Below are 16,702 nucleotides of genomic sequence, written 5' to 3' on the forward strand. Positions count from 1 at the left end.
GGACACAACTGAAGTGACTTAGCAGCAGCAACAGCAGCAGCAGCAGCAGAGGTGCTAGCTAACACTACAATGGCAATTACAGTACAATATATGAATGGACCCAATCAACATGTTGTACAACTTAAATTTATACAGTTATATGTTGAACATATATATCTTTCAACTGTGACAGCCTCTGGAAACACTGGCTTTATCAAGAGCTGTAAAAATGTCCTCATTTAATCCAGTAATTCCATTTCAGGAAGTTACCATAAAGAAATAATTCAACAAAAGAAACATTTTTAAGTGGTTATTTCAGCTTTACCTACAATTTTAAAAAGCAACAAAAAGGTTAAGTAAATCATTAGTTATCAACTTCATGGAATATTAAGCAGCCACTGAAGTGGTGATTATGAAAAGTATCTGGTAAAAGGGGAGCATAATCATTAAATGTTAGGTAAGGAAAAGCTCCGGAGAAGGCAATGGCACCACACTCCAGTACTCCTGCTTGGAAAATCCCATGAATGGAAGAGCCTGGAAGGCTGCAGCCCATGGGGTCGCTAAGGTTTGGACACAACTGAGCAACTTCACTTTCAGTTTTCACTTTCATGCATTGGAGAAGGAAATGGCAACCCACTCCAGGGTTCTTGCCTGGAGAATCCCAGGGAGGGCGGGGCCTGGTGGGCTGCCGTCTATGGGGTCGCACAGAGACGGACACAACTGAAGCGACTTAGCAGCAGCAGCAGCAGGGAAAAGCTCAGAAGAAAAGGCTAAGTTCCATGCACTTTCAAATAAGCATAAATACATACATACATGGGCCATGAGGAAACTACAAGGTTTCCCAAATATAGTATGGTTTTTGGAAGTTTTTTTTCTCTGCCCTGAACGTTCTCACACACAGACATACATAGGCCTACACAATACACTTTTGTAAGTACACATTCACAGATAATCTACATATATCTAAGACAAGCCCACCCACTACACATACATACATATATGCTAATTGGCATAGAAACAGATACACAGATCAATGAAACAACAAAGAGTCCAGGAACAAACCCATACATACATGGTCAATTAATTTATGATAAAGGACCCAAGATATACAACGGGGAAAGAGCAGCCTCTTCAATAAATGGTGCTTGGAAAACTGGACAGCCACATGCAAAAGAATGAAACTGGACCACTGTCTTATAACCACAAAAACTAAAATGGATCAAAGACTGAAACATTAGACCTAAAACCATAAAACTCCCAAAAGAAAACATAGGCAGTAAGCTTCTTGACTGAGGTCTTAGAAATGATTTTTTGGATTTGACACCCAAAGCAAAGACAACCAAAGCTAAAAGAAATAAAAGAACTACATCAGACTAGAAAGCTTCTGCACAACAAAGGAAACCATCAACAAAATGAAAAGGCAACCTACCGACTAGGAGAAAATATTTGCAAACCATACACAATATACAAAGAACTCCTACAACCCAACAGCAAGAAACCAAAGAATTAAGTTTAAACATGGGTACAGGATCCAAGTAGAAATTTTTCCGAAGAAGACACACTAACGGCCAAGACGCACTTGGAAAAGGTGCTCCACAAGACTAGTCCTCAGTGTCATGCAAATCAAAATCACAGTGAGGTAACACCTCGCACCTACTGGAAAGGCTGTATCCAAAAGGCAAGACATAAGTATCGGTGAGGAGGCGGAGAAAAAGGAAACCCTGGGCACTGTCATGGGATGTAAACTGGTACAGCCACTGTGGACAACAGTATGGCAGTTCCTCAAAAACATCAAAATACAATCACCATATGACCCAGCAGTGCTACTTGGGGATAATCGTCTGGAGAAAATGAAAGCATAAGACTGGACCAAAGATATACACACCGACCATGTTCACTGCAGCATGACTTACAACAGCTAAGCTACAGAAGCAACTTAAGTGCCTGTCTATCAATGGACGATAAATTAAAAAATGTGGGGACTTCCCTCATGGTCAGTGGCTAAGACTCCATGATCCCAGTGCAGGCGGCCCAGGTTTGATCCCTGGTCAGGGAACTAGACCCCACATGCCATAACAAGAAGAGATTCTGTGTGCGGCAACTAAGACCCAGCACAGCCAAAGAAGTAAAACAAATAAAAAATGTGAGATGCGGCGTTATATATGAAAACTGTTCAGCAATAAAAAAGAATGAAAACTGCCATTTGTGACAACACAGACAGATCTTGAGGGCATTATGCTAAGTGAAATAACTCACACAGAGAAAAACAAATACCTTATGATCTCTCTCACGTATGGGATCTTAAAACACACACACACACATACCTGATCTCAAAGATACAGAGAACAGATGTGTGGTTGCCAGAGGTGCAGGAGTGAGCCAAACGGGTGAACGGGGTCAAAGGTAAAATTTCAGTTACAAGTAAGCGTTACGGAGTGTGATACACAGCATGGCAACTACAGGTAATAATACTCTATTCCACATTTAAAAGTTGCTGAGAGTAAATCTTAAAAGTTCTCAGCGTAAGAAAAAAGTTTTGTAACTATGTGTGGTGACAGATGTTAACTAGACTTAACGTGGTGATCATTTTGCAGTTACGTGCAAATATCAAATTGTTATATTGTACACCTGTATCAACTATACATATATAAAACCTCAATTTTTTAAAGATTAGATTTACTGTGTCATGCAACATAAAGTCCAGGACAAACACAAGAAATTATAAAGTGTGTAAAGAACCTATACACACACTCAGGAAAGAGTGAACACGGTCCTGAACGGAGAGAAAGGCTTAGGCTGAACTAGGTGAAAGACGGGGTGAACAGAAGACTGGCACCTTCTCTACAAACAACAAACACTGGAGGGGTGGGAAAGCGGAACCCTCCTACGCTGCTGGTGGAGAGGTAAGCCGGTGCAGCTACGGCGGAAAACCATACGGAAGTTCCTCACAAAACTAAAAACAGAACGACCACATGATCCAGCAACCCTACTCCTGGGCGTATATCCAGACAAAACTGTAATTAAAAAAGATACATGTACACCTATGCTCACAGCAGTACTGTGCACGACAACCAAGAAATGAAAACAACTTGAATTATGTCCACTGACAGATGCGTGGATATGGAAGATGTGGTACATATATACAGAGAAATACTGCTCAGCAATAAAAAAGAATGAAATAACGCCATTCGCCGTAACATGGATGCAAATACAAACTACCAAACTCAGTCAGAAAGAGGAAGACAAATACTGCACGATACCACATACGCAGAATTGAAAATCTGACACAAGTGAACCTATCTATGAGACAGAGACAGAATCGGGGACACAGAGAGTAGGCTTGTTCTCAGGGGAGACGGGCGGGAGCGGTCGGGTTAGCAGTGTGGGGTCAGCACGTGCCAACAGAGACACACAGAACGGATAAACAGCAAGGCCGCGCTGCAGAGCAGAGCCCACGCCGGTCAGCATCCCGTGATGAACCATACTGGGAAAGAGCATGGAAAAGGACGCACACACTCTTTTCTATTCTGGCTGATCGTTCGCCTGGAGGAGGAAATGCCAACCCACTCTGGCATTCTTGCTTGGATAATCTCATGGACAGAGGAGCCTGGCGGGCTATAGTCCATAGTGTTGCAAAGTGTATACAACTGAATATATATATATATATATAAACTGAGTCTCTTTGCTGTACAGCAGTAATTAATGCAACATTGTAGTTCAACTACACATCAATAAAAAATAAATTGAGACTGGTACTTCCAAGAAGGCAGAATGACTATGGGAGACAACAAATTAAATGACATTTTCAGGGGCTGGAAGTAAATCAGCTATCAGAGTTTACAAGAAAGTTGGAAAAGAGTGAGAGAGGAAATACAGTAAGAAATAGTAAGTGGAAAGTTCTGGGAGAATAAGTCTTAACAATTTACGTGGACTTTACAGTAAAGGCAACAGGGAAAGTTTTAAGCTGGAGAGAAGCAAAATTAGTCAGATAAAAAAGAAATCAAAAAATAGAAAACTGCAATAATCATCAAAGTGAATAAAATACTCACTTTAATCATTAAAACCCCCAATTGTCCTCTTACAAAGATTATTGAGATATTACTCGAAAAAACTGAATGAAAACCTGTAGAGGATCCAGTAATATTAAGAACAAGAATGGGGGGCTTCCCTGGTGGTCCAGGGGTTAAGAATCTGCCTTGCAGTGCAGGGGACACCGACTCGATCCCGGGTCCAGGAAGAGCCCACGTGCTTCAGAGCAACTAAGCAAGTGCACCGCAACTCCCGGGCCCACTGGCCACTGCCACCGAAGCCCGTGCACCCAGAGCCTGCGCTCCGCAACGAGAGAAGCCCCGGCAACAAGCCCACGCACCGCAACTGGGAAACAGCGTCCCACTCGCCACAACTGAAGAAAGCCCGAGAGCAGCGACGAAGACCCAACACAGACTATAATAAACAAAACAAGGAAGGGGAAGACAACGCCTACAAACCAATAATCAACAGTAGGCAAAACGGGTTTTTTTTATAGGCAATAGGCAAAAAACACATACATGCACCTCACCCAAGAAGAAACACATGTGAGTGACAAACGTATAAACAGATGCTCAACGTCATTGGAATTTAGGGAAATTCAAATCAACAGCACAATGAGATGTCAGTCTATATTTAAGACACGTACAGCATTTAAAATTAGAAAGAACAACTCAACTGAGTCTCTTATCCATTGTCTGTATGGATGCAAATTGATAAGACCACTTTGGAAAAACAAATATTACTATATGAAGTTAAATATTTGTACAGCCTGAGAGGGTAACAGGCAGAAAGGCTAAGGGGTCTCCAAACGGAGAAAATAGGCTGCAAGTGTCAGGCGTTTTTTCTCTCTCTCTTAAGCGGCAGGAAGAAACAAACTACAAGTCTCAGATTTTTTTCCGGGAGTTGGTGATGGACAGGGAGGCCTGGCGTGCTGTGATTCATGGGGTCGCAAAGAGTCGGACACGACTGAGCGACTGAACTGAACTGATGCATAATTAAAAGGAGGTTTCTCTTAAAATTCTGTGTTACCATGAAGACACCTGGTTCCACCTGAACTTAACTTTTCTCAAACCTTGAGCTAACTAATGCGTTTTTCTTACAGAAATGTTCTTAAGCTATGTTAATGAACTATGTATTTACCCTAGTCTTTCTTCAAGTCTGATCCTCTTAAGACTCAGAACTAAAAAGGGCTCAATAAACCAGTATGTTTTACTCAAACATTGTTCTCCTGATCTGTGTTAATGAAACTATGTCCTTACTTGGAAACCTGCCTTTCTTCAAGATTCATGTCAATCGTTTTATGGCCTGGGATGACTCACCTTGTGCAATGTTATCTCAAAATGCACGTTGTGGGTGAGGGGCCTGGTGCCACTCTGAGTTTTGAGACATTTCCTTTCTCTAATTAGCAGCCTGCTGATAGGTATATAACATACTGCTAAAGGCTAGCAGGGGGGTACTCTTTCTGCCCGCTTCTGATGTCTATGTCAGAAGTTTTCTCTATCTCTTTTATACTTTAAAAATACTTCATTACACAAAAGCTCTGAGCGATCAAGCCTCATCACTGGCCCTGGGTTGAATTCCTCTCCTCTGGAGGCCAAGAATCCTGGCACCTTTCACAGCTCAACAACCTTTCAAGCCTATGACCTCTGGCAACTCAACTCAATATATTTACTGACCATCTGTATTTCCTCCTTTGTTCAGACCCTCTTCAAATTTTTCTAAGAGTTAATCCATCTGTTTCTTAATAATTTTTAATAATTTGTGTATATGTTGAAGAAGATAGCCTTCTCCTACAATGTGTATTTGAATTATTTCATCTACCACTATGCTGCTTATATTTGGTATGGCATATTTTGCCATATTTTACTATTCAGATAATCAAATTTGCCAGTCTTTTCTGTTGTAACTACTGAATTCACAGCTTTTAAATTAACAGCTCTCTAACATAACTTTCCAGGGATAACACTCTAGAGTAGAATATACTAGTTTCACCCTTATCTGTGGAGTTCTATTCATGCTTCATGCCACCCCAATGTAGATTTAAAAATCCAAAGCCATCATCAGAGTTTTAATTGTAAGCATAACCCTAACCAGAGGACAATTTGCCTCTGCCATGATTTGGACTTAGATGCTAACCTTAAAATAATACATAACAGTATACAGAGGGAAGGGCCTTTAAGCATCTGCATCTAATTTCAACATATATTAATTCAGTCCTGTATAGCCTCATACAAGGTAAAACAACAATAAACATGAACAAACCAAAAGGAAAAAAAAACCTCTTTAACAAAAAAAAATCTGCATAGATGTTTAAACCTGTATTTGAAGTTCTATGACTACTTGTTAGTCACTCAGTCATGTCCAACTCTTTGCGACCCCATGGACTGTAGCCCGAGAGGCTCCTCTGTTCATGGAATTCTCCAGGCAGGAATATTGGAGTGGGTTGCCATTCCCTTCTCCAGGGGATCTTCCTGACCCAGGGACTGAACCCAGGTCTCCTGCACTGCAGGTGGATTCTTTACCATCTGAGCCACCAGGGAGGCCCAATTTGCAGTATGTACCCCTAAAAGAGCATCTTACCTGTTTGGTTGCCTTGGAATATATATAAAGGCACCAAAGACAGCAGAAGGTACCAGTCCTTGAAAAAGTCCATGGAGTACTACAACCAGCCAGCAGGCAAGAACGCCCATTCAATGATGCCCCAAACAGGAATGAGCCCTTTACTGCACTGCTCCCCAGGGTCCCTTGATCACAGATAGGCACTGGGCTGTAACTTAATAATTACAACAAAAACCACAATTATTTTCACTCATGGAATTGGCTTATAAATTTTAGAAAAGGGAAATTTAAAAATTTAAGTGCTAGTTATTTTATAATTTTCCCTAGCAAACTAGTAAAACTGCCAAATTATATGTAATTATGTAGTTGATTCCATTTGCCAAAATTATTAGGCTCAGCTCTCCTGTTTGGGGCAATCAATCCTTCTTCATCAAGCCCACAAACACACTGAGGACTTAATTTTGTCATGGATCCACATACATTTTAAAAGGAAAGAAAATTACATAGATAATGGTGATTTGGTTTTTAAAAATATGTCTAACAAGGTTTCTTTCATTATTATTCATTACTAACAAGAGCCATGTCTTCTCACAATGTTTAAAATATTTACTGCATGTAGCACTCCCTATTCCTATGAAGCTGTTTACATGCATTTTCATTTCAGCACTAAAATCCGAAAACAACCACGTGTGTGTGTGTGTGTGTGTGTGTGTGTGTGTGTGTGAGTCACTTAGTCGTGTCCTACTGTTTATGACCCCATGGACTGTAGCCCACCAGGCTCCTCCGTTCATGGAATTCTCCAGGCAAGAATACTGGAGTGGGTTGCCATGCCCTTCTCCAGGGGAATCTTCCCAGCCCAGGGATCAAACCAGGTCTCCCTGCAGGCAGATTCCTTACTGTTTGAGCTACCCGGGAAGCCCATAAGAAAAGTAAAAACTTAACGTCAAACAAATTAATCTTACAGTTTGAAACCTGAATTGTGGGCCAATATTTGCTCATGCCCGACTGCTTTTCTCAAGAGGAATGGTTCTTTCCAAGAGACTGCCTTCTTAATAATACAAAATAATTATCAGTTGTCATAATTACCACCACTACTCCGCTCAAGCGCCAAAAGTTGTCAGTTTAATGTCAGATGGTAGTGTGCAATTTCTATTGAGATTAAATTAGTGCAAGTTGATGAAATGAAGCAGCAGGCCATATTAACTCGCTTAATAACCAGGTCCTTTACTGAGATCGTTAGCAGTAGCATACGTTAAGATGCATATCAGGATAGCCTGCTTTTATCAACTGTTTGTATGAAAACTAACTCTACTGTCAACAGTATTTATTAAGTACTCAGACACCCAAAATTTATATTATACAATAATAAAACATTTATTTAACATTTATTAAATGCCAGATGCTCAGAGCTACCAAGAGCCCCTTAAAGTAAGAACTATTACTATTACAGATATGGGAAATTAGGCCTGGGGAGTGAAGTCACTTTAAGGTCACACAACCAGTAAATGAGGAGAGTAGAAATCTCAAGCAAGTCAAGCTCCAAAAGTAATATATCCAATAACAATGAAGACAAGTATAAGCAAGGACAACACAACTCAGTAACAGATACAGAGATTATAACAAACTATACATTCCCATTATTATAAGAATTATATAACTGATTCCAGGAACAGCAAAATTACAAGCTGTTTGTTGAATTGTGTGTGTGCGTGAAGGGTAGAGGGAAAACTTTAACATCCTTATTTTATAAGTGAAACCAGGACAGAAAGCAAAATTGTCAATGATTGTTAGTAACAAACTAAAATTGGGTAGCAGAAGGAGTCCGTGAATTAATAATATTGAGGGATCTTAAAACTAGAAATAAGATGATTAGATTAAAAAAACAGATTTTTCTGACTGGATTCAAAGTGATATAAAGTGATGAAGAATATTGAGGGATCTTAAAACTAGAAATAAGATGATCAGATTAAAAAAACAGATTTTTCTGATTGGATTTGAAGTGATATAAAGTGATGGAGTACATAATTCTAGGTTATGCTTGTTAATGGTTCCAGAGAGTAAGCTCAGACTTCACTGGATTTGATCAGTAACGGAGGCGAGCAGAGAATATAAGAGGGTAGCAACAGATGCAGTAAAAAATGGCAGAGGAGAAAATGACTTTGGCAGCAAGTAAATAAGATTATCATAAAGTCAAAGAATTCACACCTATTGATGAAGATGGAAAGTAAACAGGAATTCAATAAGAACAGGAACAACAGTCTGCTCTGTCACAAAGAAGTTCACAATATGAAGTAAAAATGTAAGCTGAAGACAGGCTGAAGTATGAAGACATCACTGAACTTAGCAAAAGCAACCAGCACTTAAGCTTCGTGAGGTGGGGACTCTGTGGCACTCATTCACTTTGTTGTGGAATTAACGTACGACAAAGATGTCTGCTTTGGCAACCTAGCTAAAACTCTTCTTCAAACTTTTGCTTAAAAAGAGTAGGTGGGAAAGGGAAAGCTATTACTATTGAGAACAGAAAATCTGAGAGTAAAATGATAGAAATGATTTAAAGGCCAACAAAAATTAAAATCTGGCTGGAGTTAGGTCTGAGACCCAAGAGTCAGAGAAGACCTACCGCGGCAGTCCTTTAAATTTTAACTTCCCCTTACAGACTCCAAAATAAGGAAAGAAGTGGGAATGCAAATCTACGAATAAACATGTTATGAACATTTGCTCTCAAATGACAATTCTTTTTTAAAAAATGATCTATGTGTGAGCCTTAGCATGATTCAAAAACTGTGATTCCAGGATTTTTGAAAGCTGAGTCCATCATGGATCCTTAAAAGAATCAAAATTTTTAAAACAGCAGTTCAGAAATCACACCAGCACACAAAGTTATATAATTCCACAGCGCTCCCCACTCCAACTCCTCCTCCCTTTTGGTCAATAGGTAGAAACAGTACCATGGCTGAGTACAGTGTAAGAGCTAATTCTACCAGAAGGGAAAAAATATTAAGTTAGCAGCCTTGAGTCACAAAGAGCAGCAGTATTCAGGAGAAGGGTGGAGTTTAATCACACTCCAGTGCTGAATGACTAATGTGCGTCGGCCTGAAGCTGGTTATGAGTCTCCCGGGGTATAAATGACATATTCACACTAAGGTTTGATGTCTGTGCTAGAAAAGTGCTCAGACCGAGAGGGCAACACTGCACGACTCTGGAAACGCCGCTCACTCTGGTCTGTTGTGGATGGCACCCCTACAGCCGCACGGCCACAGCCGGCCCACCCGAACCACGCTGGCTCCACAGCTCTCTGTGCTTGACCAGGGCCGTGTGGGTGTATATGATAAACATATTCCTCCTTCCTTGTCACCACTTTCGGAACTTTAAAATGGTCATTATACCCAAAGAATATTCTCTCTTAGCCAAGCAAATATTTATTTTGTTCAAATAAAACGTAATTGCTGTATCTTTCATATGATTCTGCCATGACTTAATTTTCTTTTTTATTAACTGAGCAGAACGAGCTCATGGCAACACCTGATGACTAATGAAATGCCATCCTGAAGCCCCTAAAATGTGATCATCACCCCAAGACACTAAGTCTTCACCCCCATTCCAGACTCAAGAACAGGAGTCTAAAACACTGAGGCGGCAAAGGTGAGCAGTCCGTTGCACTTACAGAGCAACTCCGGCATGTAAACAGAACACACATACACATCCCCTGCATGTTATGAGATTAAGACAGGCAGGGAATGGGGTCAGCTAGTCAATTTCTTACTGTATGTCAGCATCTCCCCCGCAAATTTCCAAGGATTATTAAAAGAGTTCCAAGGTCAGTAAGTTTGAAATGCCACAGTTATTCATCTGGGAGCATCACCATGCATATTAGCCTATTAAGGCTCTGAGAGGGCATGCAGTAAAGAAATTGGTTTGTTTACCTTGCGTTTCCCATACTTATTGATCACAAAACCTGTTTTTTTTTGTTTCGTTTTGTGAAACATTACTGATATGAGAAGTTCGGGAAATGCCACTCCTAAGATGATCATGTATTCATGTATTAACTGTTTGTTAACAATTAAAATGTAACACCCAAAACTAAAATAAGGTTTCCTTGATGCTTGCTGAGTATGAAAGGAAACTGCAGTGTCTGAGGATCAACAAGTGTTGGTTGACAGCTTTACTTGGCAAAATGCCAAGCAAAATACCATTACCTGTATATTCTGTAATGCTAAAAATAAAGGACAAAAGGCCTGTTCTACAGTAGTCCCTTAGCACATAATTCTCATAAAATGGATAACATCAATATGTGGGCTGACACCATTTTAAGTACTCAGTAAGAACTCATAGTATAATTACTTTAAAATCAATTTATCAGAAAACATCTAAATGTCTATAACTTCAGGAGCTCACAGCCTTAATAATCTCTCCTCGCGTTACTGTGAGATAATCTACTGAAACCCAAACAGTGTCACCTACTGAAGATTATTACAATACTTACCACATTACAAAAAGAATCCAGACCAATGCTACGTACATACTTAGTACATTCTGGATTAGACCAAGTAAAAGTTAACAACAAGCTGAACAGCATTCTATAAAACAAAAACAGAAAGTCAGTTAGGCTAATTCTGTCTGTTTTTCTATGCTATGGACTCACAGTGAGAAAGGAGACTGTCTTGGAACTTTATGACTGAATCATATACGAAATATTTAAATCTTTACATTTCGAATCATATACAAAATCCCTACACTTACCTCAAAAGAAGTTCTTTGGGTAACTTTTTGTTAATAAGGCCTTCATCATTATTCGAGAAAACCTAAAAGAAAAAAAAAAGTGAAATTATTAAAATGTTCCTCAATCAATCAAAAAAAAGTTACATATTTTGTAGATCAAAATGGCCCCCAGGAAGCTCAGGAAGGCAGGGATACGATTATGACTGATTCTCACTGCTGTAGAGCAGAAACCAACACAAAACTGTAAATTGATCTTCCACCGATGACACCAATTTCATGAAGTCAGTATTCTCCAATACTGACAGACATAAATACAGTTTATATTCTATACCATTTAATAAGAATGGCAAACATTTAGAGAAGAGTTAACACACAGTCACTTCTATCCTACACTGTATCAGAGGTTCCAGGCAAGGCTATTCAGCAAAGAAAATAAATAAAAGGCATGCTGACTGAAAAGGAAGAAATAAAACTTCTGTTTACAGATGACACGATCCTGTACACTGAAAATTCTAGAAAAAAGACATAAAAAGCTATTAATCACGGAATTCCAGCAAGGTTGAAACATTTAACATACAAATACACCATGGATTTATACAAAAATAATTTGTATTTCCATACATTAGCAATGACCAACCTTAAAATAAAATTAAGAAAATAATCTCATTTGTAGCAGCATAAGAAAAAACCTATTTAGGAATACATTTAAGGAAAGAAGTACATGATATTATATATTGAAAACTTATACTAAACACTGTCGTGAGTAATCAGACTTAAACTGAAACACATTACATGTTCATGAACTGGAAGATTTAACAGTGCTGAGTCAGCAATGCTTCTCAGCTTTGTACCTATTCTACTTGGGGTTTGCCAACTACATCCAGTCTGCTGTTATGCCCACCGAATGAAAACTTAACTTCTAACGCGGTACTATCACTTCCGCATTCCCAGTTATATCTTTTTATAGTCTTCCATTTTCCTGTTAAAATTTTCCAACTGTTCATCCATTCCAACTGTTCAACATCTGGCCCATCACTGACTCAGTTTCTCTAAGCTCTTCTCCTAACCATGGGTCACACTTTTTTCTTTCTTTCCATGTCTCATAATTTGTTATTTCACAACAAATAATTGTGAGTAAAAAACCCCAGAACTTTACAAAGATCAATGAAACCAAGAGTTGTTTCTTTGAAAAAACTGACAGAAGGGGAGGAGAGACTCGCCAAGATGGCAAAGCAGAAAGACCGTGAGCTTACCTCCTCTCACAAGCACACCAAAATCACAGGCACCCATGAAAAAGACCAGGACCTACCAGAAGAAAATCTACAACTAAAGACATAAAGAGGGAACTACAACCAGACAGGCAGGAGGGGGCAAAATAACCAGGTCCCTCACCACAGAGATGGCAACCCACAAACTGGAGGATAATTACATTGCAGAGGTTCTCCCAGGAGTTAGCGTGCCGAGCTCCACATCAGGCTCCACAGCCCTGGGGTCAGGCAGCAAGAAGACAGCCCCCAGAGAGTCTGGCTTTGAAGGTCAGTGGGGCTTGGCCTTGGGAGTCCCTAAGGACTGAGGGAAACGGAGAAGGCTCTTGAAAGGAGCACACAAAACCTGCCGTGTTCCGGAACTCGGGGCCAAAGCAGTCATTGGACAGGAGCCAGGGCCAGACCTGCCTGCTGGTCTCAGGGAGTCTCTTGGAGAGGTGGGGGAAGCGGGGCTGTGGCTCACCTTGGGGACAAAGACACTGGCAGAGGCCATTCTTGGGAGCTCCTCCTACTGGGCGAACACGGGCTCTGGCAGGCCCCGTTGAGGGACCTGGCCCGTCCAACAGCCTGTAGGGACCAGTGCTGGGACACCTCAGGCAAAGTAGCTAACTGGACAGGGACACAGCCCACCTGTCAGCAGACAGGCCGCCTAAAACTCCCTGAGACCACAGTCGCCTCTAGACGTAGCCCTGCCCGTCACAGGGACAGGACCCAGCTTCACCCACCCACAGGCGGGCACCAGCCAAACTGTCCAGCAGTCCTGCTCCAGGCTCTAGACAAGCCTCACCTACCTGGGGGCAGACACGAGATGCAAGAGAGCCGTAGTCTGCAGAGCCGGCCTGCCCGCAGCAGGCCAGACCCTACCCTGGGACCGGCTGGCCCTGACCCTTCCTACTAGCAGGCCAGCACAGCCTCAGAATGCCCGTGACCCCATATCTGTGTCAGGAAACACCTCCCGCACCACCCCCCAACACATTAGTTATCAGACACCAGCTCTGTGATCCCTGGGCACTCCGGTCAGACCCCAGGGCCTGACTCAGACCATAAGTAGTCCAGCGTTAAACCAAAACCTGGTTTCACCCACCAGTAGTACACGGACAACAGCCCCAGAGTTTTCTGGACCCTGACTGCACCCACCCACCGGTGAACAGGCACTAGCCCGGGCCTCCTGGGGCACCGCAGTCAGCTGCCTGGCGACTGGGCCCCAACAGCCTCTTCATAAGGCACGGGCGGGTAACCAACTAGAGGAGAGGCCAATCAAGCCTACCAGACCACCCACACAGTCAGCCTGCCACAACGAAGGACCCACACAGCCCTCACAGGGGAAACCTCGAGAGCATACAGGCCGGGGACAACACAGGACATCTTGTACAGAACAGTTTCTCCAAGGTCAAGATATGTATTAACCTACCAGACACGTGAAAATATAAATACCAACTTAGGCAAAATGAGGTAACAGAGAAGGAACATGATACAACCCCAGAAGAACTTAGTGAAGTGGAAACAGGCAATCCACCCAAAAAAGAGTTCAGGGTAATGACTGTAAAGATAATCAAAGAACTCAGGAGAATAATGGATGCACAGAACAAGAAGTTAAAAATATTTAGCAAAGAGAAAAAATATATTTAAAAAGACAGAGATGAAGAATACAATACCTGAAATGAAAAATATACTAGAAGGAAAACCACAATTCTAAAAGACACATGTACCCTAATGTTTATTGCAGCAATATTTACAATAGCCAGGACATGGAAGCAACCTAGATGTACATTTACAAATGAATAGATAAAGAAGATGTGATACATATATAGAGTAGAATATTACTCAGCCATAAAAAGGAATGAATTTGAGTTGGATTTAGTGAGGTGGATGAACCTAGAGCCTCTTATACAGAGTGCAGTAAGTCAGAAAAACATACATCGCATATTAACACACATATGTGGAATCTACTAGGTTGGTGCAAAAGTAATTTCAGTTTTGCATTGTTGAACTTTGCCATTAGATATTTGAATACATTTCTATATAAATGTGGTTATGTTATACATCATTTTAATGCATAATTCTTGCTTTATGCTTTTTGCTAATGAATTATTACTTATTGTTTATTTTATATGTATTTTAGACAACCTACAGTAATGACCTTAGACAAATAGCAAATTGGAGCAATTTTCTTATTCGAGTTCAAAATGGGTTATAAAGCAGCAGAGACAACTTGCAATATCAACAATGCACCCAGACCAGGAACTGCTAATGAACATACAGTGCAGTGGTGGTTCAAGAAGTTTTGCAAAGGAGACGAGAATCCTGAAAATGAGAAGCGTGGTGGCTGGCCATTAGAAGTTGACAATGATCAACTGAGAGGAGCATCAAAGCTGATCCTCTTACAACCACACAGGAAGTTGCCCAAGAACTCAACATCGACCATTCTACAATCATTTGGCCTTTGAAGCAAAACGGAAAGGTGACAAACCTTAATAAGTGGATGCCTCATAAGCTGACCACAAATCAAAATAAAACCATTCTTTAAAGTGTCCCCTTTTCTTATTCTATGCAACAACAATGAATCATTTCTTGATCTGATTGTGACGTGTGATGAAAAGTGCCTTTTAGATGACAACCAGCTCAGTGGCTGGACCAAGAATAAGCTCCAAAGCACTTCCCAAAGCCAAACTTGCACCAAAAAATGGGGGTCATGGTCTCTGTTTGGTGGTCTGATGCCCGTCTGATCCACTACAGCTTTCTGAATCCCGGTGAAACCGTTACATCTGAGAAGCATGCTCAGCAAACAGTGAGAGGCAGGAAAAACTGCAACGCCTGCTGTTGGCACTGGGCAACAGAATGGAACCCATTCTTCTCCACAACAATGCCTGACCACGTCACATAATGAACATGTCGCAAGTTCAATGAATTGAACAAAGTTCAAAGTTTTGCCTCATCTGCCATATTCACCTGACCTCTTGCCAACTTACTACTTCGTCAAGCATCTCAACAACTTTTTGCAGGGAAAATGCTTCCACAACCAGGAGGATGCAGAAAATGCTTTCCAAGAGTTCATCGTATCTGGAAGCACAGATTTTTTTTCTATGCTACAGGAATAAACAAACATTTCTCATTTGCAAAAATATGTTGATTGTCATGGTTCCTATTTTGACTAATAAAGATGTGTTTGAGCCTAGTTATGACGATTTAACATTCAGGATCTGAAAGCATAATTACTTTTGCACCAACCGAAAAACCGTACTGATGAACCTAGTAGAGAATGGACATGTGGCACAGTGGGGGAGGTGAGGGTGGGATGAGCTGAGAAAGCAGCCTTGACATACATACATTATCATGTGTAAGAGTTAGTAGGAAGTTGCTCTGTAACACAGGGAGCCCAACCCGGCACTCTATGTGACCTAGAGGGGTAGGATTGGGGGAGGGGGCGTGGCGAGGTGGAGGCTCAAAAGGAAGAGGATATATACATAATCATATATCATAGATATATCATAGAGAGTCACATCATATGGCAGAAACCAACACACTGGAAAGCAATTTTCTACCAATTAATTTTTTTTTAATTTTTAAAAAGAAAAATATATTAGAAGGAATCAACAGTAGATTAAAACATACAGAAAAATGGATCAGCAAGCTGGAAGACAGAGTAGTGGAAATCATGACCACTGAACAGAAAAATTTTTTTAAATGAGGACAGTCTAAGGGACCTCTGGGACAATATCAAGAACACTAATATTCACATTATAGGGGTCCCAAAAGAAGAGAAATTGAAAAAAAAAAGCGGGGGGGTTGAACATATCTGAAGAAATAACAGCTGAAAACTTCTGCAAACTGGGAAAAGAAACACTTATCCAAGTTCAGGAAAGGCAGAGAGTTCCATATAGGATAAACCCAAAGAAGAACACACCAAGACACATTGTAATTAAAATGACAAAAAATAAAGATAAAGAGAGAATCTTAAAAGCAGCAAGGGTAAAGCAGGGGCACTCCCATAAGGTTATCACCTGATTTTTCAGCAGAAACTCTGCCAGCCAGATGAGTGATATATTTTAAATGATGAAATTGAAGAACCTACAATCAAGAATATCCAACAAGGCTCTCCTTCAGATTTGATAGAAAGATCAAAAGTTTTATCAACAAGCAGAAGTTAAAAG

At 40.7% G+C, this 16,702-nt stretch overlaps 1 protein-coding gene across 4 annotated transcripts in view; it reads right to left on the reverse strand.

The window, feature by feature from the left end:
• FBXL2 (F-box and leucine rich repeat protein 2) overlaps positions 1-16,702 on the reverse strand; it is an 81,950-nt gene that overhangs the window by 52,166 nt on the left and 13,082 nt on the right. For 3 of the 4 annotated variants that reach the window (XR_003507714.1, XR_003507715.1, XM_027522259.1), the window contains exon 2: positions 11,308-11,369. Coding sequence is in view for 1 of the 4 variants with exons in the window: in XM_027522259.1 (XP_027378060.1) it covers positions 11,308-11,369 (62 nt within the window). In the remaining 3 variants the exon portion in view is untranslated. Of the gene's footprint in view, positions 1-11,050; positions 11,145-11,307; positions 11,370-16,702 lie in introns of all 4 variants that reach the window. The other variant, XM_027522261.1, reaches the window with a different exon arrangement.

Source organism: Bos indicus x Bos taurus, chromosome 22 (assembly GCF_003369695.1).
Source record: "Bos indicus x Bos taurus breed Angus x Brahman F1 hybrid chromosome 22, Bos_hybrid_MaternalHap_v2.0, whole genome shotgun sequence".
Lineage (NCBI taxonomy): Eukaryota > Metazoa > Chordata > Mammalia > Artiodactyla > Bovidae > Bos > Bos indicus x Bos taurus.